The sequence below is a fragment of the Mesoplodon bidens genome, assembly GCF_964165515.1.
Source record: "Mesoplodon bidens genome assembly, chromosome: 15".
Lineage (NCBI taxonomy): Eukaryota > Metazoa > Chordata > Mammalia > Artiodactyla > Ziphiidae > Mesoplodon > Mesoplodon bidens.
In genome coordinates this window covers 63,160,537-63,184,678 of record NC_138171.1, presented here as the reverse complement: position 1 = coordinate 63,184,678, position 24,142 = coordinate 63,160,537, and the positions used below count along the sequence as shown (strand labels likewise).

General features: G+C 52.2%; 1 protein-coding gene across 4 annotated transcripts; it reads right to left on the bottom strand.

Moving 5' to 3' along the window:
• Positions 1 to 59: 59 nt before the first annotated feature.
• Positions 60 to 23,224, bottom strand: CDIP1 (cell death inducing p53 target 1). 4 transcript variants are annotated; one of them, XM_081255274.1, is made up of 6 exons: positions 23,123 to 23,200; positions 4,089 to 4,172; positions 3,409 to 3,514; positions 3,120 to 3,275; positions 2,106 to 2,379; positions 60 to 1,984 (listed from the first exon to the last, which is right to left on the bottom strand). In XM_081255274.1, exons 3-6 carry the CDS (start codon positions 3,491 to 3,493, stop codon positions 1,873 to 1,875), a joined length of 627 nt encoding a protein of 208 aa, XP_081111400.1. In that variant the 5' UTR covers positions 3,494 to 3,514; positions 4,089 to 4,172; positions 23,123 to 23,200; the 3' UTR covers positions 60 to 1,872. The 4 variants fall into 4 exon arrangements, with proteins under 4 accessions (XP_081111400.1, XP_081111398.1, XP_081111401.1 ...); XM_081255272.1 differs by lacking the exon at positions 23,123 to 23,200 and adding an exon at positions 22,784 to 22,864; XM_081255275.1 differs by lacking the exon at positions 4,089 to 4,172 and having other exon boundaries at positions 23,123 to 23,224.
• Positions 23,225 to 24,142: the final 918 nt, after the last annotated feature.

Below are 24,142 nucleotides of genomic sequence, written 5' to 3'. Positions count from 1 at the left end.
AGTTTTCCTACTTTTTGAAATTTTTTTTTAATAACTAAGATAAAAGAGCAATAGAAATGTTCATTTTAATAGGAATTTATTACCGGTTTTATATATTGAGGATCTGTGAAAGTTTTACTCAGAAAAGGGTTCAATGGTGGGGACACTTTTTTCAATAACTGACCGAGCCCACTTGCCTTCACAAGTCAGATGAGGGGCAGGGGCAGAGCCGGCCAGAACCTGCGGGCCCAGCTGCCTGCCTACCCCCAGTAGCCTCAACCCCAGTGGCTCTGTCTTGCTTAAAGGAGTGAGGGTACCTCCCTGCAGGGTGGGATGACCCTGAGCTCTAGCTGGGGGTCTCCAGCTTGCAGACCCTGTGGGTGGATGCGTGGTGTGGAGGCAAGTTACATGCTATCAGTAAGGCGGCCTGACAGAGCCATGAAGCCAACTTCCTGGCGCAGTCACAGCTGGAATCCTAGGGCTCATCCACACTGGGCTCTGGCGGGTTTAATTAGGGACTGAGATAGCAGTGTCGTCCCTGGATAGTCGATTTGGCATAAGCACCGACACCCTGAGGACTCAACCCCCCACCCTCTTTCCCTCGCAAAAGAAGGAAGCCAGGCAAGAGAGCAGAGGCCTCGGGCAGGGGAGTGAAAGGGCCAATTTAATGAGAAACTATAAACTGAGACCGGCCACGATTCAGAGTGACAGGAGGCCATGCAGTGGCAGTGCGAGACCAGGAGGGGGCGGCAGCAGGATACAGTGGTCCACGTGAGCAAGTTCACAGACAAACCATTCAGGAAATAGACAGTGTGGGCTCACGCCCAGGTCAGGGCTAGTGTCCACCAGGGCACTTGTGCCACTTGTGGCTGCTCCTTTCTCGTCCCCAGCCTGTCCCCCGTCCAGTGCTGCAGCTGCTTCTGCTGCAGTGCCCGCTGTCGGAGGGAGCACAGTGACAGGTGACAGCAAGCCAGCCAGGGCAAAGGGCGCAGCGCTTACTGGGAAGAGGATCCATGGAGAGTGCACCGCAGATCTGAGTGTGCCTGCAAGGAGGCCCCTCCTCTCTGTCACCTCTAGTCCCAGCTGGGACACACCCCACAGAGGTTGTCCCCACATGCAGCAAGGACATGGTATACACAGATGGGCTAGGCTCCTGGGCATTTCTTCTGGCCCTAGCAAAGACCAGGGTTCACAGAGGTGTGGCTGGAAAGGGAGCTGGGCAGGGGCCAGAGGAGAGTCCCTTCTTGGCAAGCTAGGGCCCAATCTCTTACCCCATGGCCTGCAGGTGTGCCAATGTCCACATTACACCAGGTGGCTTCTGGGCACTGTTAAGAGTTCCTGAGTTCTGAGGGCCAGAGTCATTCCTTCTGATCATCATACCTGCCTCTAGCACTCCAAAAACAAACTCAGGCCTGCCTGGGTCCATCCCCCACTCTCAGCCCAGCAGATCAGACATGACTGTGGCTACAGGCTAGGCCCCACTGCAGGCCCCAGGTCTAGGGAACCAACCACTGCTCTGGCTGCTTTTGGTCCCAGGAAGACCCAGGACTGAACCTGTACCTGGTTCAGAAATGGAGGAAGAGACCCCAGCAGGGAGACCATGTGAGATCATTTCCCACTTATCTTTCTGATCACAAACACCAAGCAAACCAGCAGCACACAAGCTCAGTGCCATCCCCCCGCCACTTGTTGACCCTTGGCCTAAAATCCAACAGAATTTTTGCCAAGAGTCAGATGCTCAGGAAAGGGCAAGGCAAAGAGGACAAGACTTCCAGGGGACGGACTGGTGGAACAGCTTCTACCCCCAAGTGGGAGCAGGGAAGTGAGCCACTGAGCACGGGGAGCAAAGCACAGGGGGCCAGACTGACAGTGGGGAGTCCAGTCCCGGCTCCGTTAGCAGAGGCGCTTGTACGTGTAGATGTAGGCTTTGCAGCTGGGGCACGTGTGCGTCACATCCTTGAAGTCGTTGATGAGGCAAGGGATCAAGCAGCAGCCCAGGTCACACCTGAATCGGAGACGGGAAGAGACAGGGAGGCCTGAAGAAAAGGCGCCGAGGGCCGGGGCCTACTCCAGCGTGGTGGTGGGTGGGCTCAGCCTCCCCACCCAGCAAGTGCTATACCACTTACCCCATGAAGCAGCAGAAGAAGCCCAGCACGAAGTTCATCAGGCCAATCTCGTAGGAGATCTTGGTGGTAATGGCCTGCTGGCAGTGGGGACACACCGTCTGCACGGGCGCACCCTCAAAGATCTCTCCCTGCAGCACTGTCACTGTGGTGGCAGCCCCTGAAGGGACCAGGACCGTGGCCGTATGGCCCCCAGGGCCAGGGTAAGGCCCTGGCGGGTAGGGCCCTGGTGGGTAGTAGCCCATGGGTGGATGGGGGCCTGGAGGAGGGTAGAAACCTGGAATGACACGGAAGATGGAGCAAAGACAGATCACTGCCTTGCCACCTGCCCCATGTCAGAGGTGAGCACAAATCCCTGAGGCCCCCAGCACCCAAGGACATAGGGTGAAGCCTTGGGGACCAGGCCCTGGGCCAAAGTAACCATCCACATTCTCCCAGCCTTTCCTGCTCCCTGTCCCATGGGGGCCAAGACAGAGAAGCTACTTGGCCCAGCCAGATAGGGCAGAGAGCTGGGAACAAGGTCTAACCGCTCCTCTCCTCGGTCTTAGCTTGATGCGTTGGCTCCCTTGCCTCTGACACACAGGGGACAGAGCTGTGCTCAAGGACCTTGACCACAGGAGGGAAAGCCTTGTCTCTCACCAGCCTCTCCTCCCCACCAGCATCAGGTCTTACACTGTGGTGCCAGGGGCCAGCCCACCTGACCAGGGCCCTTCTCCAGCCTGTGTAGTCTCTCTAAAGAGCTGCTGGGTGAGCAGGATCCCAGGCCTCCACCATGGACTCAGGTTCCTGGCAGCACCTCCAGGAGCCAGCCCTCCCCTGGCAGGGCCCGGGACACCTCTGGCCCACAGAACCTGTACCGTGTTCTAGGGCACCTTCCCATGTCCACCGTCCAGACCCACGATTGGCCCCTCGCCCTTAAACACCCACACAGATAGGCTACCCACTCGCAGCAAAGTCTGGCTGGCAACCCAGGTGACATGCTGGGTGCTGGGCTAAGTGGATTCCTTTCCAGCTTACCTGGAGGCATGTAGGTGCTGTCTGCATTCACATGTGGAGGGATGAAGCCAGGCTGGGGCATTGGGTGACCCGGCGGCTCATAGGGTGGGGGGCCAATGTCTGCAGGGGGCAGTGACATGCCCGGTGGGGGCTGCATCACAGCTGGGGAGGTGCGGCCTGGACAGAGAGTGACACAGAGGCAGGGAGAGGAAGCTCAGAGGGCTCCAGCCATTGGCGGAGGGCTGCTCCAGGCACCAGCTCCTAGCAGCTGGAAAGGGCAGGAGACAACAATCAAAGCGCTGAACCCTACCTGGGGTGGGTGGAGCTCCACTTTTCTCCTCCAGAAGGGGGGCTGTGGGGCCCCCAGGGTAAGGAGGGGGCGGCTCATTCGACATCTTTGCTGCTGCTCCTGGACCCTGGAGGACAAACCGAGATGCAAAGTATGCTCCCAGCCCGCCACCCCCAGCCCCCCACCGCCAGTCAGGCACTGGTCTGTGGTGAGGGGCTGCAGCGCGAGGTGTGTGGTCATCCTCAGAGCCGCCCCTGCTGAGCCCAAGCACACAGGGCCTCCTGTGGCTCCTCCTGAAGGTGTCCCCTGCCCCGGGGCTCAGGTCACCTTTCACTCCCCTCCCCATAAATCTCCATGCTTGGATTGGCTGGGACCAATTCCTTCGAGAGAGCAGACTGGGCTCCCTGTAGGCCCTGGAGACGCCCCACCATTGCTGAGGTAACCCAGCCCAGAGCCACCATCCTCCAACCTACAGAAATTACCAGCTTCAGGGGTCACCCACACTTCCTTTGTGAAAGCCAGAGTGGGGTGGCCCTGGGAAGGGGACAGAACCCAGCAGCTCGGGAACCTAATCTAGGGCTTCTCACAGGGCAGTCTGGTCACTGGTCCTCTCCTCCCCTCCAACTTAGGGAGCACCAGGCTGGCCTCCACGCCAGGGCACTGTGGCCTGCTTGTGGGAGGGGGTCTGGGAGAGTTTTTACCTCCAATCCCAGGTACTCAGAGGAGACAGGCAGGTGAGGCTCCTTCTACTGCCGGCCTGGGCAGACACACAGGGTTCTGGGGAGCTGTTTCAGGGGGAGAACAGGTAGCGCCCTCAGCAGTGGGGCAGGGCTGCCCTGGGTACCTGGCCCCACGCAGCCATACTCCCTCGGCACTGTATGTCTGGTGTCTCCCCCGCTGCCCAGCTCAGCGCCATCCTGTGTCCCTACCCACTCCTCAGCCCCCCTTCCCTTCCCCACGGCTACTCTCTCCTCAGGGCCATGGCCAGTCCTCTGTCCACTCCCCACCAGGCCCAGAGCAGCGCCCCCATGTCCACGTGCCCTGTGGGAAGGAATCAGAACCAAGGGCGTCTCCCCACAGCAGCAGCGCTGTTTTGGTCAGGGAGTGGTTGGGGCGAGAAGGAAGGAGGTAGCGTTGGTCATTTCCTTCACAAGGTCCACTGAGCACCTGCTGCCGGGTACTGGGGGAGAAGCAGGGGAAGCAGGCCATCCTCCCGCCCCGGAGTCTGCATTCTGTGTCCTTTAGTAAGATACTTCCTTCACTCTATTCAGCAGCATAAAAGGCTAAAAATTAACACCATTTTAAAGTGAGACTCATTTTTTTAAACTGATATAATATGAACTAGAAAAAAAACCTAAACAGTATAAAAAATATATACAGTGAAAGCAAGTCTCCTAGTGTAGCTCCCTCCTAGAGCCCATCAGTGTTAAGTTCAGAATGATGTGGGGATGGAGGGCCCCAAATAATCCTGCCAGGGGAGAGGGAGCCTGGAGTCACGAAGTTTAAATATTAAATTTAACAAATCAGTGGCAGGGCCAGAGGAACTGAGTCTAAGCAACAAAAGTGAAAAAAGATACAATCAATTTCATCAAAATTTAAAACTTGTGCTTCTAAGGATACCACCAAGAAAGTGGGAAGACAACCCACACAGTGGAGGAAAATTTTTACAAGTAATGTATCTTATCAGGGACCTGTACCATTTAGAATATATAAAGAACCCTCCTAATTCATTAAAAAAAAAGATAACCCAGTTTTTTTAAATGGGCAAAAGGATCTGAACATACATTTCTCCAAAGATAAACAAATGCCCAATAAGCACATGAAAAGAACCTGAACACTGTTAGCCAAAAGGAAAATGCAAATCAAAACTACAAGGTACCATTTCCTACCCACCAGGATGGCTAAAATGAAAAGGACAGTAACAAGTATTGTGTAGAGAAACTGGAACCCCCAATGTTGCTGGTGTAGCCGCTCTGGAAAACAGTCTGGCAGTTCTTCAAAAGGTTAAAATAGAGTTACCACATGACCCAGCAATTCTGCTCCTAGGTATATACCCAAAAGAATTGAAAACTCATGTCCATACAAAAACTTGTACAAGAATGTTCATAGCAGAATTATTCATAATAGCTAAAAAGTGTAAACAACTCAAGTGTCCATCAACTGATAAATGGATAAACAAACTGGAGACACACACACACACACGTATCCATACAGTGGAATATTATTCAGCCATGAAAAGAGATGAAGTACTGACACAGCTACAACCTGGATGACCCTTGAAAACATTATGCTCAGTGAAAGAAGCCAGATACAAAGGACCCCATATTATATGATTCCGTATATGAAATGTATGGAACAGGTAAATCCATAGGGGCAGAAAGCAGATTCGTGGTTTCCAGGGGTTTGGGGGGCTGGCCATAGTATGGCAATTACGGAGTTCCTTTAGGGATGATGAAAATGTTGTAAAACTGACTGTAATGATGGTCGCACAATTCTGTGAATATACTAAAAACCACTGAATTGCACACAATTACTTAAAATATTTTAATTTTTTGGCCACGCCCTGCAGCATGCGTAATCTTAGCTCCCTGACCAGGGATTGAACCTGTGCCCCCTGCATTGGAAGCACGGAGTCTTAACCATTGGACTGCCAGGGAAGTCCCTGAATTGCACACTTTAAATGGGGAAATCGTATGGTATGTGGATTTTTGTATGTCAATAAAACCTATTAAACTGAAAGAAAACAAAATTGCCCAACCTTATCACCCTAATGCAGCCAGTCTCTGCATATCCCTGCCAGTCTGTATGTATAGGCACCTATATTTTTATATAGTTGCCGTTGTGACAAAGTTTTAAATCCTTTTAACATTGTGTCACATATATTTCCTCCATCTTGCAAGACTCCATGACCATAGATTTTAATATTTCCAAAAATGGGCCCATCACTGTTTACATGACCAATCCCTATTAAAGCATTTAGAATGCCCCTTATTACTTTCATAAAAAACTGGAACACCTTTGGCTAATGCTCTTTCCCTTTCTTGGATTATTTCCTTGGGTTAAACCTGTCAGAAATGAGACTATTAGGTCAAAGGGTATGGACATTTTATGCCTTTTGTGAAAGATGATGCTGATTTACAGTGCAAACTCTGAATACTACTGTTATTATGATTTGTAATGTTTTTTTGTTTTGTTTTGTTTTGTTTTTTGCGGTATGCGGGCCTCTCACTGTTGTGGCCTCTCCCGTTGCTGAGCACAGGCTCTGGACATGCAGGCTCAGTGGCCATGGCTCACGGGCCCAGCCGCTTCGCGGCATGTGGGATCCTCCCGGACCGGGGCACGAACCCGTGTCCCCTGCATCGGCAGGCGGACTCTCAACCACTGTGCCACCAGGGAAGCCCCTATGATTTGTAATGTTAAGATGACACTTGGTTATGTTTACTACTTTGATCACTAAGAGGGAGGACATCTTCCCAAGTGCTTATCAATTATATGCCAGCTCTTGTGAGTTGCTGCTTATAATTATCCTTTGAAGACATGGAGACCAAGGAAAGACAGGACCTGTCTGAGGTCCCATGGCTTATTAGAGGCTGAGCCAAGCCTAGGACCCTGGCGTGACTCTTCCACCCCCACCTGCAGGTGACTCCTCGTAGCACAGGGTCAAGAATAGTAAACAGCAGAGCCTCTAGAGGACGTCACAGAAGGTCCCTGTCCAGGGGCACTGGCTGTGCATGCTGGGCCTGAGGGCCCTTGCCCAGGCCACTGTCAGTGGCCATAGCCACCCCGATGGGAGAAAAAGGCAGCTTTCCTTAAGGGGCTTGACTCGGGTCTGCAGAAAACTCTAATATGCTGAGTCTGTTAGAACCCGGGCTGGCACCTGCTGCAAACTGCCATGCTCCACCCATCAGGGATGCCTCTGGGGGTGGCTCACCAGGAAACTGGCAGGTCCTGGGTTGCTAAGCAGGCCGGGAAGAGCTGCACTGTGCTTGGCAAGGTGCTTGAGCACCTTTGGGTTTAAGAGGGAGGAACTAGCCCCTCCATGCCTGGGGAGCAGGCACACACACACACTTCTGAGGATGCAGGTGTGACCTGCCTTGTCACCAAAATCTCTGGATCGAATTCCGTCATCTCCTAGAGCGCAAGAATTCACTCTGGAATCCCACCATCATAATGATAGCATAAGCCCTGAACACAGGGCAGAGGCCTCCCCTGGTGTCCAGCAGAACCTAGAGCAGGCACTGCTGCAGGACACTCATTCCACTCCAGGTCCTGACTACACCACGGCCCAGCTGTTCCTGTCTCCTCCCCTCTCCTCCACACCCACACCGACGATGCAGCTGCCTTCCTGAACTGTGGCAGAGACTGGGGGGCAGGCCCCTCCAATACGAAAGAGGTTTCTGAAAAATGGCTCACAAAAGATTTCAGGAATTCAAACCCCAGTTCCCCTAGTGCCTCCCAATATACAATCAAATGTGTGTGCTCCCACAAAACTGCATTGTCCAAGGTGTAATCAGAAACCTCAAAAATGCAATAATAATAATAAAAGGCACATGTCCAAAAGCAGAAGAGTTTTCCAATAAAAATGCACACTGCTCAAGTTAAGCTACAAGTGCAAGCGTGGAATCTGATATCACAGCCCCGGCAACTTCACTGTTGGGCAGGTGCTGGAGCGTCCGTTAAAAGAGGCTCAGGAAGGGTTGCAAGTTCCCAACAGAGGAGAGGGAGGCCCATGGTCCTGGGAGCTCGATGAAGCCAACGTGCAGCCCCCGAACCCTGAGACAGGCCTCTCAGCCTCCTGTTTAGATATTGTAGCTACAGACTGTGAAGAAACAGAGTTGTCTGAAAGCCGTCACGACTCTATCATAAACCCAACAGGAGCTCCCGGGGGGTCCAGAGGACGTTACACAGCACACCCCTTTATGCCCTCTGGACTTGGTGGATGCAGAGGTATTACCCAGTCATAGTACTGATAAAATACAGATTCTCTGAGAAGAGAGCTAGAGATCCAGCTGACCGCTCAGCAGCTGGCCAGCCAAGGCGCTGACCCCAGCAGCACGTGGGTGTAAGGTGCAGAGCAGGGTGCCCAGGACCTGGGAGCTGACTCTCCTCTGCCATAGGCTTCATGGATTTCCTCTTTAAGGAGCCTTAAATTCCTCCTTACCTGATTTCAGGCAGTTTGGGGGATGCTGGGGAATTTCCACTTCACCCTGGATGAAAGTGAAGTGCCACTGCCCCAGGCCTGACGACTCCTACTTTAGAAGCCACCGGCCTTGGGAGACGGAGCACTTTCGAAAAGCTGAAGTCTGGGCTGGAACTAAGCAGGAGCTGGAAATGTGTGCAGGGCAGAGGCTGGATTCCTAGGGCACCTGTAACAGGGCCCTGAAGACGGAACTGACAAAGGAGATCAGTGTCCCCTCCACTGCATTTTCAGGTTGAGGCCTAGCCTGAAAGGAATGTCCTGACTATGGCCAGGGCAGGGAGGCAGCGTGGGGCACGTGGCTGGCAAGCTGAGAAGGCGCTGTTGGGACTCGGATCCGCGCCGTGAGCCCACAGCTTCCTCAGGAGCGGAGGACGGACCAAGAGATAAGGGGGTGTCCAGAAGCTCTGGGACCATCATCCCCTACATGAGAGAGAGGAGAGGGAGGGCCTGCACCCTGTTCCACCAGGGGATGGAATGGGGCCACTTAAAAGCCACATCTGGCCTCTGCCCCCACAACCAACACAGTCTAGCACCCCCTGTGCTCCTTTGTAGGAGGGAATTATTCCAGTCACCCTAAAGTGAGATGAAGCCTGTCTCCACGTCTGTCTGTCTGTCTTTGGACCCACTCCCTGCTGCAATCTCATCTCACCTTCCCCAGAGCAGCAGGCACTGGGGCCTCTGGGGTAGGACACAGGGCCGGGCACCTTCTGCAAAGCCAGGTCTCCCCACGTCCCCTAGTGGACTTAAAAGCACAAGACCTCCCGGCCCTGGGAAACGGCTCTGGCGTTCTGCTCTGCTCCCAGCTACTCACTGTGCCCGGTGGAGAGCGCTGCTGTTGATCCAGGGCCAGAGCCTGGCCAACTGGCAGCAGCCTGTGGTGGCCCAGGTGGCTCCCCGGGGGAGCTGGGAGGGCCTGGGCCCGGGCCAGCAGGATACACTCCTCACTGGCTCAGCCGCTGCTGCAAACTCCATTCTGCAGTCAGTCTAAGCTGTCCGGCACACCACCATGGGGTGCCAACCCTGCCCCCGGTCCCCCCACCCCAGACAGTCTCTGCTAAGGAAACACATCCACACTGCCTTCTGGAGGAGGACTGGGAGGGCAGGGAGGGCAGTTTGGAGCTGAGACGCATCTGTACATGAGTGCAGGTTCCTGGAGGACTGAGGACAGATGTGGGGGACGAGACAGAGATGAAGGGAGAGGACACACCCAGAAGGAGACTTTCTGACATCAGTTTCCCCCCAGGGTCTGCTAGAGCAGCGGTTCTCAAACTTTTTGGTCTCAGAACCCCTTTACACTCAATTATTGAGGGCTCCAAAAAGATTGTTTGTGTGAGTTATATATATCAATACTTACCTTACTAGAAATAAAAAATAAGGAATTGCTACAAGTATTTATTCATTAAAAAGATTAACTCATTACATGTTAACATAAATAAAATTTTAAAATAACTACTTTCCAAAACATTTAATAAGAAGGTGGACATTGTTTTACATTTTTGCAAACCCTTTAAAAGTCTGGCTTATTGTTAATAAGTCTACAAATAACAAATGCTGGAGAGGGTGTGGAGAAAAGGGAGCCCTCCTACACTGTGGTGGGAATGTAATTGGTGCAGCCACTATGGAAAATAATACGGAGGTTCCTCAAAAAACAAAAAATAGAGCTGCCATATGATCCAGCAATCCCATTCCTGGGTATATATCTGGACAAAACTATAATTCAAAACAATACATGCACGCCTATGTTCATAGCACTATTCACAACAGCCAAGACATGGAAACAACCTAAATGTCCATCAGCAGATGAATGGATAAAGAAGATGTGGTACATATACACAATGGAATATTACCCAGCCATAAAAAAGAATGAGGGACTTCCCTGGTGGCACAGTGGTTAAGAACCCGCCTGCCAATGCAGGGGACACAGGTTTGAGCCCTGGTCCGGGAAGATCACACATGCCACGGAGCAACTAAGCCCGTGTGCCACAACTACTGAGCCTGCGCTCTAGAGCCTGCAAGCCACAACTACTGAGCCCATGTGCCACACTACTGAAGCCTGCACACCTAGAGCCTGTGCTCCGCAAGAAGAGAAGCCACCACAATGAGAAGCCCGTGCACCACAATGAAGAGTAGCCCCTACTCGCCACAACTAGAGAAAGCCTGTGCACAGCAACGAAGTCCCAATGCAGCCAAAAATAAATAAAATTAAAAAAGAAAAAAGAATGAAATAATGACATTTGCAGCAACATGGAGGGACCTAGAGATTATCATACTAAGTCAAATAGAAAGACAAACACTATATGATATCAATTATATGTGGAACCTAAAATATGACACAAATGAACTTACCTATGAAACACAGACTCATAGACATAGAGAACACTTGTGGTTGCCAAGCAGGGTGGGGGTGGGAGTGGGGAGGGAAGCACTGAGAGTTTGGGATTAGCAGATGCAAACTATTATATAAAGGATGGATCAACAACAAGGTCCTGCTGTATGGCATGGGGAACTATATTCCATATCCTGTCATAAACCATAACAGAAAAGAATATGAAAGAGAATGTATAACAATCTGTTGTATGGCAGAAATTAACACAACACTGTAAATCAACTATACTTCAATAAAATAAAAAAGTCTGGCTTAAGAGAAGGCAGCTGGATGCTCATATCTTCTTCTCCATCCAATCTGTTGTGATGTTTTGGTTAAAGTATGAGAAAATCCAGCCTCCCACAGTAAGTAGCTGGAAAAGGGAAAGGTATCTGAGTAGTCTTCTCAGCTAATTGTGGATATTCTTCAACACTACACCCAAACCTGACAGGTGGTAGTAGCTTCTTAAAGGTTAGTTGCAATATGGAATCTGAATCTTTAACAACAAATTTTTCCTATTACATTGAAAATCATTGGGCTACCTTGTATTTGGAATGGATCTTTTACACATGCCCCGTTTTATAACAGCATGCATGGGTCATTTGGAAAATAATGGTCCACGATTATGAGCCCTGATTATGTAGATCTAGCAATGTTAACACATCTCATTATAAGATATGCCTCCCTCAAAAAAATCACATTGTTAGTATCACCACCAATCCCATCAGAAGAGTCTTTAACTGCTGGGAAGCTGTCAAGCTCACGGTGGCAGATACAAGTTTTCCAAAATTCTGACATTTTCACTTGAAAGCTCAAATTTTATCATTGGAAACAGTAACAAATTTATCATTGGCAACTTACACAAAAACAAAAGGTCAGTTGTTTTCCTTGAATTAGCAGGCTCACTTTGTTCATTTTCAAGAAAATGTCTGCTAAATCCCCAAGTCTGAATAACCATAGTCTGTGTGTCAGTTGTTTTAAATATGGAGCTCCATGAAAACGCTAGTTCAGCTCACAGCTCAAACAGCTGCACACGTGCTTCCCCTTGAGGTCTCCAGCATGCTTCATGTGCGTCCTTTCATCACACAAAACATTAAAAAAATGTGTACTCAAGGGTCCAGATAATAAACTCAATAATTTTTACTGCTTTTTCTTAAGTGAAACTGGCGTGAACACAACCACAACAATGACTAGCACAGCTGGTGCCACGCCTTGAGCAGAGCTAAGTCCTGCTACTGTTGCACCGCCAATGCTAATGCCAACACAATGAAAAAGGCAATATAACCAATAACGTCTTGGTGTCCTTATAAACATAGTTCTGACCTTCAGCCCCTGGAAGGTCTCAGGAAGCCTCCAGGAGACTGCACGTCACCTTTCGAGAGCTGCCGGGCTAGAGGAACCCCCAAGCCGGTAAGAGGGTACCTGCAGGCAGAGCAGGGTCAGGGCCAGAGGGACCGAGAGTGGACTGCGCCGGTGAGTCTCTGAGCTGGCTGTTTGTCACACCGAGGCCCCACCCCAGGGACATGCTTGCTGCAACGTGCAAGGCTTTAAGGAGGCATCAGACTAGTTCAGACTCAGCTCCACCACTTTCCAGCTGTGTGACCTCACTGAGCCTCAGTTTCTTGGTTTGTAAATGGGGATAATCATGCCTACCTCTCAGGGTTGGAGCAAGTTTTATAATAAACAGTGTAAGCAAAACACCCAGAGCAGTAGCTTGAGGCCAAGAACACAAGAACACTGAATAAATGGCACCTGCTATTGTGGTCAATTACTGTGAACAACTTCCAATGGGAAGGAAAACAAAACAGGCACTGACGCCTCTGCTATGGCAGCTTCTGCTCCCACAGGAGCAGGGATCCTGGTGTGCATTCCCCCAGGATCCCGGGGTACTCGTAATCAAGCCCAGCCTGAGCGGCTCAGCCCAGAAGAGGTCACTGCGGCACGGCCAAGTGGCGGCCAACTGCTCTGTGGGCCCCTAAGACAACTTCTGGAAAGGAAGAGATACTAGCAATCATCCTAAAGGGCCACCGCTCCTTCCAGGCGACTGCCCTGGAGCTCCATGGGCTACAATGCCCCGGGAAGGGCACTCTGCCCAGACCCTGGCATCCACCCGAGACCCTAGTGGCAGCAGCTGCAGGGCCAAGTTTCCCACAGCTGGGCTGGCCTGCCCACTGCCTCCCGCCAGAGGAACTCACCCCCCACCCTCCGGCAGCCATGGCACCAGGATGCCAGCTGGCATCAGAGGGGCTCCTCTGTCCCCAGGAGGCAGGTTCCAGGCGTCTGGCCAGAGGGGCTTTGGGCTTTGCCGGGGAAACTGAAAGGCAGCTTTCCGCCTTGCCCACAGCCTCGCATCTGCTGAACCAAGGAGGCGCCCACTGCTCTGTGAAGGGTGGAGGCCGGGGGTGAAAGCCAAGCGCCTTGGGGGGGTCCCCTGGGCCCACCCAGAGAATGGGGGAAGGGGAGCACACTCAGCCTCTGCTGAGCAAGGGGGCCTGGCCCACATTGTCCACACCCCGCCTGCCCACTGTAGAGGCTGCGTGGACCATGAAGGACCAGGCAGCGTGAGGTGTCCCTATGGCTGGGGGCTTATTCACCAGGGATGGCCACTGACTCCCTGGGCGACGCCACATACTGTCCTGTTCTCCCAAGTTGCCAGAGGTGGGCTTAAGGACAGTCTGTTTGGTGGCCACTTAACAGAGGCCCTCGGAGGGGGACGGCACTTCCTCTGGGAATAACCAACTGTCTGTTGGTGCTGATCATTGTGTAGCACCTACTTTGCGCTGGGCACAGGCTGGGAAGTGTCAGGGAGTGAGCGGCTCGGTCCCTGCTTTCCAGAAGCCCACGACTGAGTGGGGGAGACAGGAGTCAAATACACACCAGAAACACCAAACCTAAGTACACAGTGAAACCAGTGGTGTACAGGGAAGTACACTGTGAAAGTACCGAAAGATCAGACCCGTTCCGGGGGTCAGGGAGCAACTCTCCAAGTAAGCCGGGGGGAGGAGGTGGGGTCAATGAGACTAGCAGGCAAAGGAGAGGAGGGGACAGTGGCAGGACAGTGAGTCACAAGGCCTCAGGAAGGAGGCTGCACCCGCTGTGGGTGGCCAGACAGCAGCCTGGAGCCATTGAGCCTCAGGACTGTTTCAGAGGTACGAGGCGCAGGGGCTGCCCTGCAGCGCACAGACCTCAGATCCCCACAGAGGACCTGGGCCAGTAGGCAGGATAAGGACCTCAGGCCACACAGCCCACAGCAGCACCCCGGCCCTTCTCCTCTGAGCAGCCACCCCCCACCCCACGCACCACCCCCTCAACTCAGCCTTCAGGAACAAAGACACTGACTTCCTTTCTAGACCGGCAGTAAAATTTGAAGAGCGCCACTGATGGATTGTATGACCCTATATAATCTCTCCACGCCTTGGTTTCCCCACCTGGACCACAGAACTCCATTTTTATTCAGGGCAGCAGTATCTTTGCTAAGATGTTCTCAGCCCTTCTTACAGTCATGTGACCATGTGGCTAAGTTCTGGCCAATGAGTCACAGTAGAGTGACATATGTTCTTGTTGGAAGGTGCTAAAAGGGAGCCACCTCGGCTGGGAGATGGAGCCCATGTCCTCAGGCCCTCCTGCCTGCTGCCAGGAAGACGGACGTGACAGCCCTAGCAGCCGTGCTTGACCACGAGGTGACCTTGGGGATGGAAGCTGTGCTAAGGACAACTGAAGGTGCCCAGGCCCTGGATGACCATGGAGATACCATTCCAGCACTGAATGGACCACTTCTCTCACCGATCTTGTAGTGAGAGAGAAACAAGCTAACTTGTTTTCGCTGGGGTTACTGTGAGTTTCCTAGTAAATGCAGCCAGACCTCAATATCAAAGAGAAACAGAAAAGCTAGTTTTCCAGTAAGTCTCAAATCCAAGGTAGCCAGAATCCATTTGTGATTGGTAAATTTCCAGTTAGTTATTAACAAGGAAGGAAAACAAGTACCATTAAAAAGAAATAGTGCTCCTTGGGCCTGAAGGTATGTACACAAGTGGTCCATCATTGAAAAGCTCCCATTAGGACTTCCCCATGCCTTGGCTTCCTCTAGCTCACACTGCCTTGCCGAGCAGGCCCCTAGGCTGCCAAGTTCAGCCCTGGCGGGACTGGAAATCCTGAACTCAGCCCCTTTTCCATTGGCCTTAAAGATGCAGGCAGGACAAGAGAGACAATCCCTCCCTCAGATAGCATCACTGGTGGCTGCAAACCATTTATTTTAACGCTTGAACCTGGGTGTATCTGATGCCTTGGGAATTCTAAACACTTCAAAACAAGCTAAAGACATGGAAAAGACCAGAAAGTAGATCTGGTTCTCCCATCTGTCTGCTCTCCTCCCACCCAGCCCTACACTCTTCTCCCTGATGAGTATCATGGCTCAACAGAGCTGATACATCAGCCTAAGCCGATGGCCCCAAATACCACAGCCTATGCCCTTCCCCGGGGAGGCTTGAGCACTGATGTCACAGGCCAAGCAGGAAGGGCAGACTCCTCACCTGCTGATACCCAGGCACTAGGTCCCACCCATCTGGCCACCTAATGTTCCAGAGTCTCAGTTTTCTCATCTGTGAAATGGCAGCAGCCGTCCTTGACCCACCGAGTTGTGATGAGGCGTAAATGAGGTCACGGATGAAGAGCACGCAGCTCAGAGCCTGTCACATAGTGTTCAATAAACACAAATCATGGTTTGCATAAATACAAATAGTTGTATTTATGGAGACGCAAGCAGAGTGTGGGAAAAGGAAGTATACAATAAAACAGAAAAGAGAATACATTGGTTGCTCTTAATCAGAAGCAAAATCAAAAGGCAGATAGGACTCAAAGAATGGTTCTAAGCTAAAAAGTAGTAAGACTTCTAGGAACTGTGATGATGATGACAATCATAAATGCACAATTTACATCATGCTGAATTCTGGTCAGGGCCGTGGCAAACCACTCTGACTCCCCGTGACAGAGGCAAGGGCACCTGGGCCACAGCAGAGTGGGTTCATGCAACTTTTCTGGAGGACAATCTCACTCCTGTACATTCTTTTTAACACATTAATTCCATTTCGAGGCATTTGTCCTAGAAATAAATGAACACATGAGCAAAGGTTCACATGTAAAAATGTTTCTATACATCAACGTCTTGATGTTCAACCAAAGGGACTAGTTACCCAGGTGGTTAACCTATACGATGTAACTATATTCACTCCCTCAAAATGATGTGGATCTACCTTTACTGACATAGGAAGATGGACTTGATAGAGCACCACGTAGCATGTACAGTGCGATCCCTTCTCAGAGAGACGTGTGTATCTACATGTAGATTACACACCAAATGTTAAGGGTGTTTTTTTCTGGATAGTGAGATTTTGGATGATTTGTTTACACACACACACACACACACACACACACACACACATATAGAAACTTTTTATTTCTGTGTAGTTTCTAGTTTTTACAGGGTGGGCAGCTCCTTTGGTTGGTTCCTTCCTCAAAATGCTCACTATAACTGTGTTATATTTATGTGTATTCCTCCTCAGTCCAGAAAAGGTGTCTCTGACCATAATCTAGTTCTGTCTGTAGGGAAAGAAATGCTCCAAGGAGCAAACCCAAGGAATGGGCTGTTCCCCTCTCATGACTTGGAGTGGGCTTTGCTTCAGTTTTGTAGGAATTTGGTAACACAAGTCAGTTCCCTATACCAAGTCACTTCCCAGTGCTCCAGTAAAACTGAAGGTCTAGACCTGTGGAGCTGGGACATAAAGGCCATCTAAGGTAGTTCTAGCCTCAGAGACCCTGCCTGGAGAGCCAGCAGGAAGTCACCTGGCAGAGGAGGCAGGTGAGAAAATCCCAATAGACACATGACAGAACTGAGACTGGCAGCATCACAGGGCTTGACCGAGGTCACGAGCTGGAGCTGGTGCTGGGAGCACAGGACTCCTCCTGCCCTCTGAGCCGCCTCCCAGGCAGGACCAAGCTCAGGAGCTTGGATTCTGCATGTTCTACCGCTGACACAGAAGAAGGAAGTACAGACAGGAGGGGGATGAGGAGCAAAGGGCAGAAAACAGATGCAGCTGCAACCACGAGTGGATAAACAAGTCATCTGCACCTGCTGGACAGGCAGGGCTTGGTAACCAGAAGGCTGACTAATTTTAGAAATGCAATGAATCTAAAGAACCATCACTTAGGCAATGAAAGTGGAACCCTGAAAAGAAAAAGTCCTTAACTGTGCCTTTGTTGAGCTGACACAAAATGGAAGGCAGCTATGCTCACACTACACCACCTACACGAGCTGACACAAATGGACAGTCTTTGGATTGACTCTACTTTAACTGGTTATCTGAGATCAAGATACACCATCCTGGGCTTCCCTGGTGGCGCAGTGGTTGAGAGTCCGCCTGCCAATGCAGGGGACACGGGTTCGTGCCCCAGTCTGGGAGGATCCCACATGCTGCGGAGCGGCTGGGCCCGTGAGCCATGGCCGCTGAGCCTGCGCGTCCGGAGCCTGTGCTCCGCAATGGGAGAGGCCACAACAGTGAGAGGCCCACATACTGAAAAAAAAAAAAAAAAAAAAAAAAAAAAGATACACCATCCTGATCCAGGAAAAAGCTCTAGGGCCTTAAGTGCAGCCAAGCCACGTGGCTACTACAAGGTCCCCATCCAGCTGTAAGAGTCTTATTTTGGACACAAAGGCCTGCTGGCCTTGCTGGCCCAGGAGAGGAACTCAAGGCTTTACCAGCCAGTAGAGAGATGGGACAGCTGAAGGGCAGACACATACATGATTTTATTCAACACACAAACAGCCAACACGCATCTAGGCCCTGAAGATGGGGGAAACTGCAGTTTTCATGTCACAATCCAGTGGGGGAGGGGCTGTAAAACACAGAAACTGGTAAAATACGTTGTATGTCAGCCAGTGAGGCGCACCGTGGAGGACAGAGGAGCAGGGAAGCGAGGGCTCCTCTGAGCGGGAACCTTCAAGCAAAGACAGGACGGAGGTGAGGCGAGAGCCACAAGCCGTGTACACGGCTGGGGAAAGGTCCTGGGGAAGTGCAGTTCCGCGCAGAGGCCTGGAGCACGTCCACACGCCCGTGGCTGGGCAGGCGGCTGGGCGGAGTCGGGGCAGGAGTGCGATGGAGGGCTTCCCGTGCTGTGCCTGGGCACTAACGTGGGTCCCCGAGAGTCCTGAACCCTACAGTGCTTGGCCCCCACCTCCGGCGGGCACAGGTTCTTTTTGGCCAGTGTGACTGGGACTGCAGAGAAATGGGCCCCGGTGTGGCCCCCATACTCCCCAGGCAAAGCAGGGAGACAGGTGACCCGAGCTCGCCTGAGCTTGCCTCCATGGGGACAGAAACCGAGGCCTGCCCCGAGTGCCAGAGCTGAGAAGTGGTCACGTGAGCAACATAGAATTCCTCTAGCTCTGGGATTAGCCAATTTTATTCAGCAGAGCCATCACTACCCAATTTTGTTTGCTTATTCTTTCTTTCAAGTGACTACCTGTTTGAAAAGACTTAAGATTCCTGACTCTTTAATTCAGCCAACATTTTATAGGCCCTCTATAGAGGGCACTCACCTCCCTGGTCCCTGCCCTCAGGGAGCTGCAGATCCAGCTGGAAAGCCAGCTCACACTTGAAAAAATTTTGCAAAAGATACCCAGCAAAACCCAAATGAGAATATGTGACAGTAGGTGCTCCAGGTGAGAGAGGGGGCGGTCTGTGGGTGGGGGCCCTGGGAAGGCTTCAGGGACCAGGTGGGCCCTAGGTAGGCCCCACAAGGAGGTGGGCAGGGGTTCCAGGACTGGAGCAAGAGTCACTAGGAGCAAGGGGGAAAGAACTGTGGTCAAAGGCCCAGCCTCTCCAGGCAGACCGGCAGCTCCCAGAGGGCAGGGGTGGTGTTTGGGGACAGTCTCTCCACAGCCCCAGGCAGTACATCAAATATCAGCTGACCAGTTGGACGATAACACAGCCTGGCTGATACTCCCAGGCAGCAGCTCTGTCCCCCAGCCCGCAGGCCCTGCTTCAGTTAGCAGTACCCCTGTCCCCAAGATGGACGTCTGAGAGATGTTCCAGAATTGTCTCTGCCCCTTAAAACTTGACCTGTCAGCAAGCCTTGTGAATGCCATGGTTCACAAAGCTCTCAGAGCTCATCTACTGGTCAAGGTTCAAGGTCAAGGTTTACTGGTCAAGGTTTAAGGGGAAAAGTCTGGACTTGGCCATGTGTTCCAGATCTCTCTACCACACTACACTCCAGCCACCCAAGACTGTAACTCGCCCTTTCCCAAACAAACCAAACCCCACCCCCACCAAAGAACCTTTCCACCGACCATTCCTTCAGACTCCAGACCCTCTTTCCAGAAGATGGAGCCTCTCCTGTAATTCCCTGTGGTGGGGATCCTCTGTCCTTCACTCTTGTCACCCCACTGGAGAACACTGGGACTCTCCCCCTCATTTTCCTGGGACCCAGCTCAGTCCCTGCCACTGACCTGGCAGGTCGGTGAGGGAAGGCTTCCCATGCTGTCCCTAACCCACAGCCACTGGGCCAGAGCACAGCCTCAGCCGAGAAGCAGTGTGCTGGCTTCCCGATGAGAGTGCCAAAACTCCAGACAAGAAAAGAAACCCTTTCTTGAGTCCCAGTCGAGTCCAGGGAGCAGTTTTCACAAGGGGGCCGGGGGAGCCCCTACTTCCCTTCAACCCTGCTGTCCCAGGAGAGCTGGGTTTGGGGCTCTGCTCTGCCATTATTTGGCAACCCTGGACAAGTCATTTGGTATTCTGGCTGCTTCCTCAGCCGTGAGACTCAGAGGTGCCTGAGCTGCATCTGCAGAGCTGACCCTGCATGCAATGACAAAACACAGGTGAGAGCTCTGTCCGGTGGGAACGAAGCACACACAAAAGGCACACACTGCAGACAAAACTTCATTCCCTGCTGTTTCCCCAACTTGTAAGACTATTGCTCTTAATGTTAATTAGAACTGTGACAACCGTTTCACGTCTTCCTGAAGTAATAACAGGTTAGAATTCTCCTCAAGCCCCATCCAGGGAGACCCTTCCGCCATTCCCTACCTACTTCCACCTTCCCTGGCCTCTGTTTCTCCTTGAAGGAAAAACACAGACACTGAAACAGATCTGAGTTTAGACTGAATCAACACTTATTGAACACATTATGTATCCAGCACCTTCACAATTTTTACTGGACACCTCCTTGTGGTAAGAACTGATGGTCTGGATCACCCAGTGGACAGACCACACAGGAGCTCACAGCACCCACAGATCAGGAGTACCAAAAAGGTGATGAGAAATGTTTTCTGGAAAAATGATCAAACATTACCAAAAACACATCACAACCGCTTTCATAGAAAGATCAGAACGTCAGTGGCCTTCCTTACCCTGCACTGCATGGTTTCGTGCTGTCTTCAGTCTAATACTAGGGGCCCCTAATCCTCTCAGCGCTTCCAGCAGAGACAGGCCTTCATCTGGGTGTTGCTCCTCACCTACCACAGATGAAGCAATTGAGGGTCTGGAAGGGCAAATGACTTGTCACACAGCTTGGAAGTGACAAAAAGGCCTCTAGCATGGTCTGCCCTCTCAGGGCGAGAGGCTCTGCCTGCCACAGGTCCCAGGCCCGGTGCCCCCTGTCCCCTGCAGCACTAAGTTGCACTGCAGCCTCTATCACCTCCAGGGGAGATGTGTCTGGGAGAGTCCTGACTATGCAGAGAAGAGAGAACGAAGACCTTTGTGGGATCCTAGAAACCGGCACATTTCCATTCTGTGCACTCCATTTCCAAGTCCCTTTGTGGGGCACAATAAGCCTCATGCCACCACTGCCAGCCTGGCTCTCCTCCTCTCTCCTCCTCACTAAGGGCCGAGCTCACACTGCATGCTGCCCTCTCACTGGCACAACTGCCTTCCTCCTCGTAAGGGCAGAGACATCAATATAAGATGCAATATAAGATGCCATGACTTTAACTGCCACACTTCCCTGACTGTGTCCGATATGAGTACAAATACATCCGTGCCCTTTGAATGGTGTTTCTGAAAGTGGAGACGAATTTTCACAGGACCTGTCTCTTCTCTCCCCTTCAGACCACTGAAGAGGGTTAGGGTTGGTATCTGTGGCTATGGAATAAAGTACCTGGGCCCAAGGGACTCGGAGCTTGTTCACTGGGCTACGGAGCCCTGTGCCCCTAGGGCTTTAGAAAACACACCAAACCAGCAGATTCAAACCAGGAAAGCTTATAGTGTAAAGAGCAGGAATGGCTTGCAAGCTGACGACTTGCATCAGTTCCTGCCAACGCAATGTGTGGGGCGACCTGGCCATCGGGACACATCCCATCAGTTCCCACTCAAAACAATTTTGTTCCCTGAAGTATCATTCTATGTCACACAATCCATGTTTTTGCTCTTAGGGTGATTCTAGAACCATGGCCTGCTGTTTTCAAATCTTTGCAAGCACACATGTAAAGCTCTTTCTTGGTTCCAGAGGCCCATCCTATAGAAAAACCTCCAAAGTCCTCAGCTCCTCAGGGACGGGAGACAGAGAGAATGACTCTCAAATATGCAGTCAGTTAAAAAAACAAGAAGAATTCTAAGACTACTTAATAATATGCATGTTTAACTATATAGGGGGGTATAGACCGATATCTGCAACTTATTTTGACACACATAAAAACAAAAAAATCAGATGGACTGCTGGATGGTTAGATTTGTGATAAAGCACAATAAAATGCTGGACATTCTAGGTGGCATTCACTGTAGAATTTCTTCAACTTTCCTGTACGTTTGAAACTTTTCATAATTAAACGTTTGGCAGAGGGCAAGGCAGAGCTGGCGTGCTTCTCCCCACCAGACTCTTAGATCAGCCCTGAGGGAAGAAAGAAAGCACGGAGGAGCAAGGTCACACTTGCTAGGCATTGCCCTGCCCAGCAGCCCACAGGACACACATGAAACTGGTATAAACGCTATGCTCAAGGTCCATCCTCCTCACACTAAGACCAAGGTTCTCAACCCCAAATGAGCCCGAGAATTATCTGTGGAACTTATTAAGTAAAGTCCTGGGGCACATCTCATAACTGCTACATCTTAACCTCTGGGGGTGGGTCCCCGGAATCGGCCCTTTTAACGAGGTCCCCGATGACTCTGATGCAGAGGATCTTAGGCCCATACTGGAGAGACTTATAGCCTCTTGTTCCTTACCTGACACCTGTTGAGAGGCCTCCTGGGAACATTTAGAGGAAAGAAAAAACACGCATATCCTTAAATAAGTCAAGTGCCCAAACCCGGGCTCGCATGACGCCATGAGTTCAACTACACCAAAGTCCTCGATGGCATGAGGTTGGGCCCAAAGATAGGCCAGGTCACTGCCTCCACCCCCGGCACCGGCGTGTGCGGTCGAGAGCGGGCGCAGAGATTTACAGATGTAGGCAAACCAGGGCGGGCGGGGGAGGGAGAGCCGCGCGGGGCCCGCCTGGCCTGCCAAGGTCACCACGGAGCTCAGCAGAGGCTTCTTTGTCGCCGGGACCCTCCTCCCGACCCCCCTCCTTGAGGAAACAGACCCTGCGGAAAACCTGGGATGGTACTTCCCCAACCTTCCCTGCAGAGGATGTGGGAGGCGTGATAGCGGGATCCGAGGAGCGGGCCGGCAACCCTCGGGGCACCGAGCCCGCCGCCCGCCGAAGCCTGGCTAAGCTGTCACCGCAGCCCCGCGGGTGGCCGGCCAACCCAGCGACGGTACAACGTCAAAACCCCAAGGCCGCTCTGGATCGCATCAGCATCCTGGGAGGAGGCGACCGGCCCGCTGCGCCGCCCCCGGGGTCCCTTTACCTCGAGAGGCCGGCAGCCCAAGGCCGAGCAAACGCCGAGACAGCCCGGGTCCAAGCGCTCGGAGGACAAGACCCTCAGCCCCGCAGGGCTTTGCGCGCACACCCCCCCCCACTCGCCCAAACGCCTCTGGGAGATGTAGTCCGTTCTGGTGCCCGAAACGCGCTCCGCGGGCCAGCGGGACCACAGTGCCCGGCGTGCACCGCGCGGGCGCCGCGGGCGGGGGCGGGGAGGGGGCTGCGCGGTACGAGGTCGTACCCCTCCCCGCACGGGCCGCGAGTGCCCAGCCCTGCTCCCAGGGGTCTCCGCGGGAAGCCGTCTAGAATGGTCGAGGCGACTCACCGTCGCCGCAGCAGCCGCGGCGGCCGCAGCAGCAGGAACAGCCGCCTCCGCAGCTCGCAGTCGCGCGTCTGTCAGAAGGAGGCGGGTAGACTTTGGAGCAGGGCCGAGGCCCGTGGCGTCACAGCGAGGGGTGGAACCATGCGGTCGAAGGAGGGGCCATGAGGTCAGTGCAGGGGCGGGGCCTCGAGGCGGCACGTGACTAGCCCTGGTGACTTCACGAGAGCGGGAGCCCTTCGGCCCACGCGAGGCACGTGGCAGGGCGTGGGGTCTTTGTCAGGTGAGGGAGCAATCAAGGGAGGCCCTGTTAGGTCTCCCTCCCGGCCCGCCAGACCCGGGGTATGCACCAGAGCTAGGCGCACCTTTCTTCCTTTCAGGCGCATTTGTTCGTTTATTCCACAAATAAATATTGGGTTTAGGTGCTGGGCATTATGTGGACATGACCAGGTGGAAAGATTTTAGTTGCCTTATGTGGCGGTTCCAAGCAGAGCTTAAATGAGACAACACTCCGCCTTTTCCTTTCAGCTCTCGTACTGTTAACAAGTGTTAGTGGGCATTTTTAGTGCCATATTTTTCGCAGTTTTGTTCGTTTGGTTGGTTTTGCTGTTTAAAATGGCCCCCAAGCATGGTGTTGAAGAGCTGTCCAGTGTTCAGCGAGCATGAGAAAGCTGTGATGTGCCTTACACAGAAAGTACCTGTGTTAGATCAACTGTGCCTGTGTGAGTTATGGTGCCCTTGGCCTTGAGTTCAATGTTACTGAACCAATAATATATATTAAATAAGTTGTTTTTATTTATTTTTATTTATTTATTTATTTATTTATTTATTTATTTTGGGCTGTGTTGGGTCTTCGTTTTTGTGCGAGGGCTTTCTCTAGTTGCAGGAAGCGGGGGCCACTCTTCATCGCGGTGCGCTGGACTCTCACTGTCGCAGCCTCTCTTGTTGCGGAGCAGAGGCTCCAGACGCGCAGGCTCAGTAATTGTGGCTCACGGGCCCAGTTGCTCCGTGGCATGTGGGATCTTC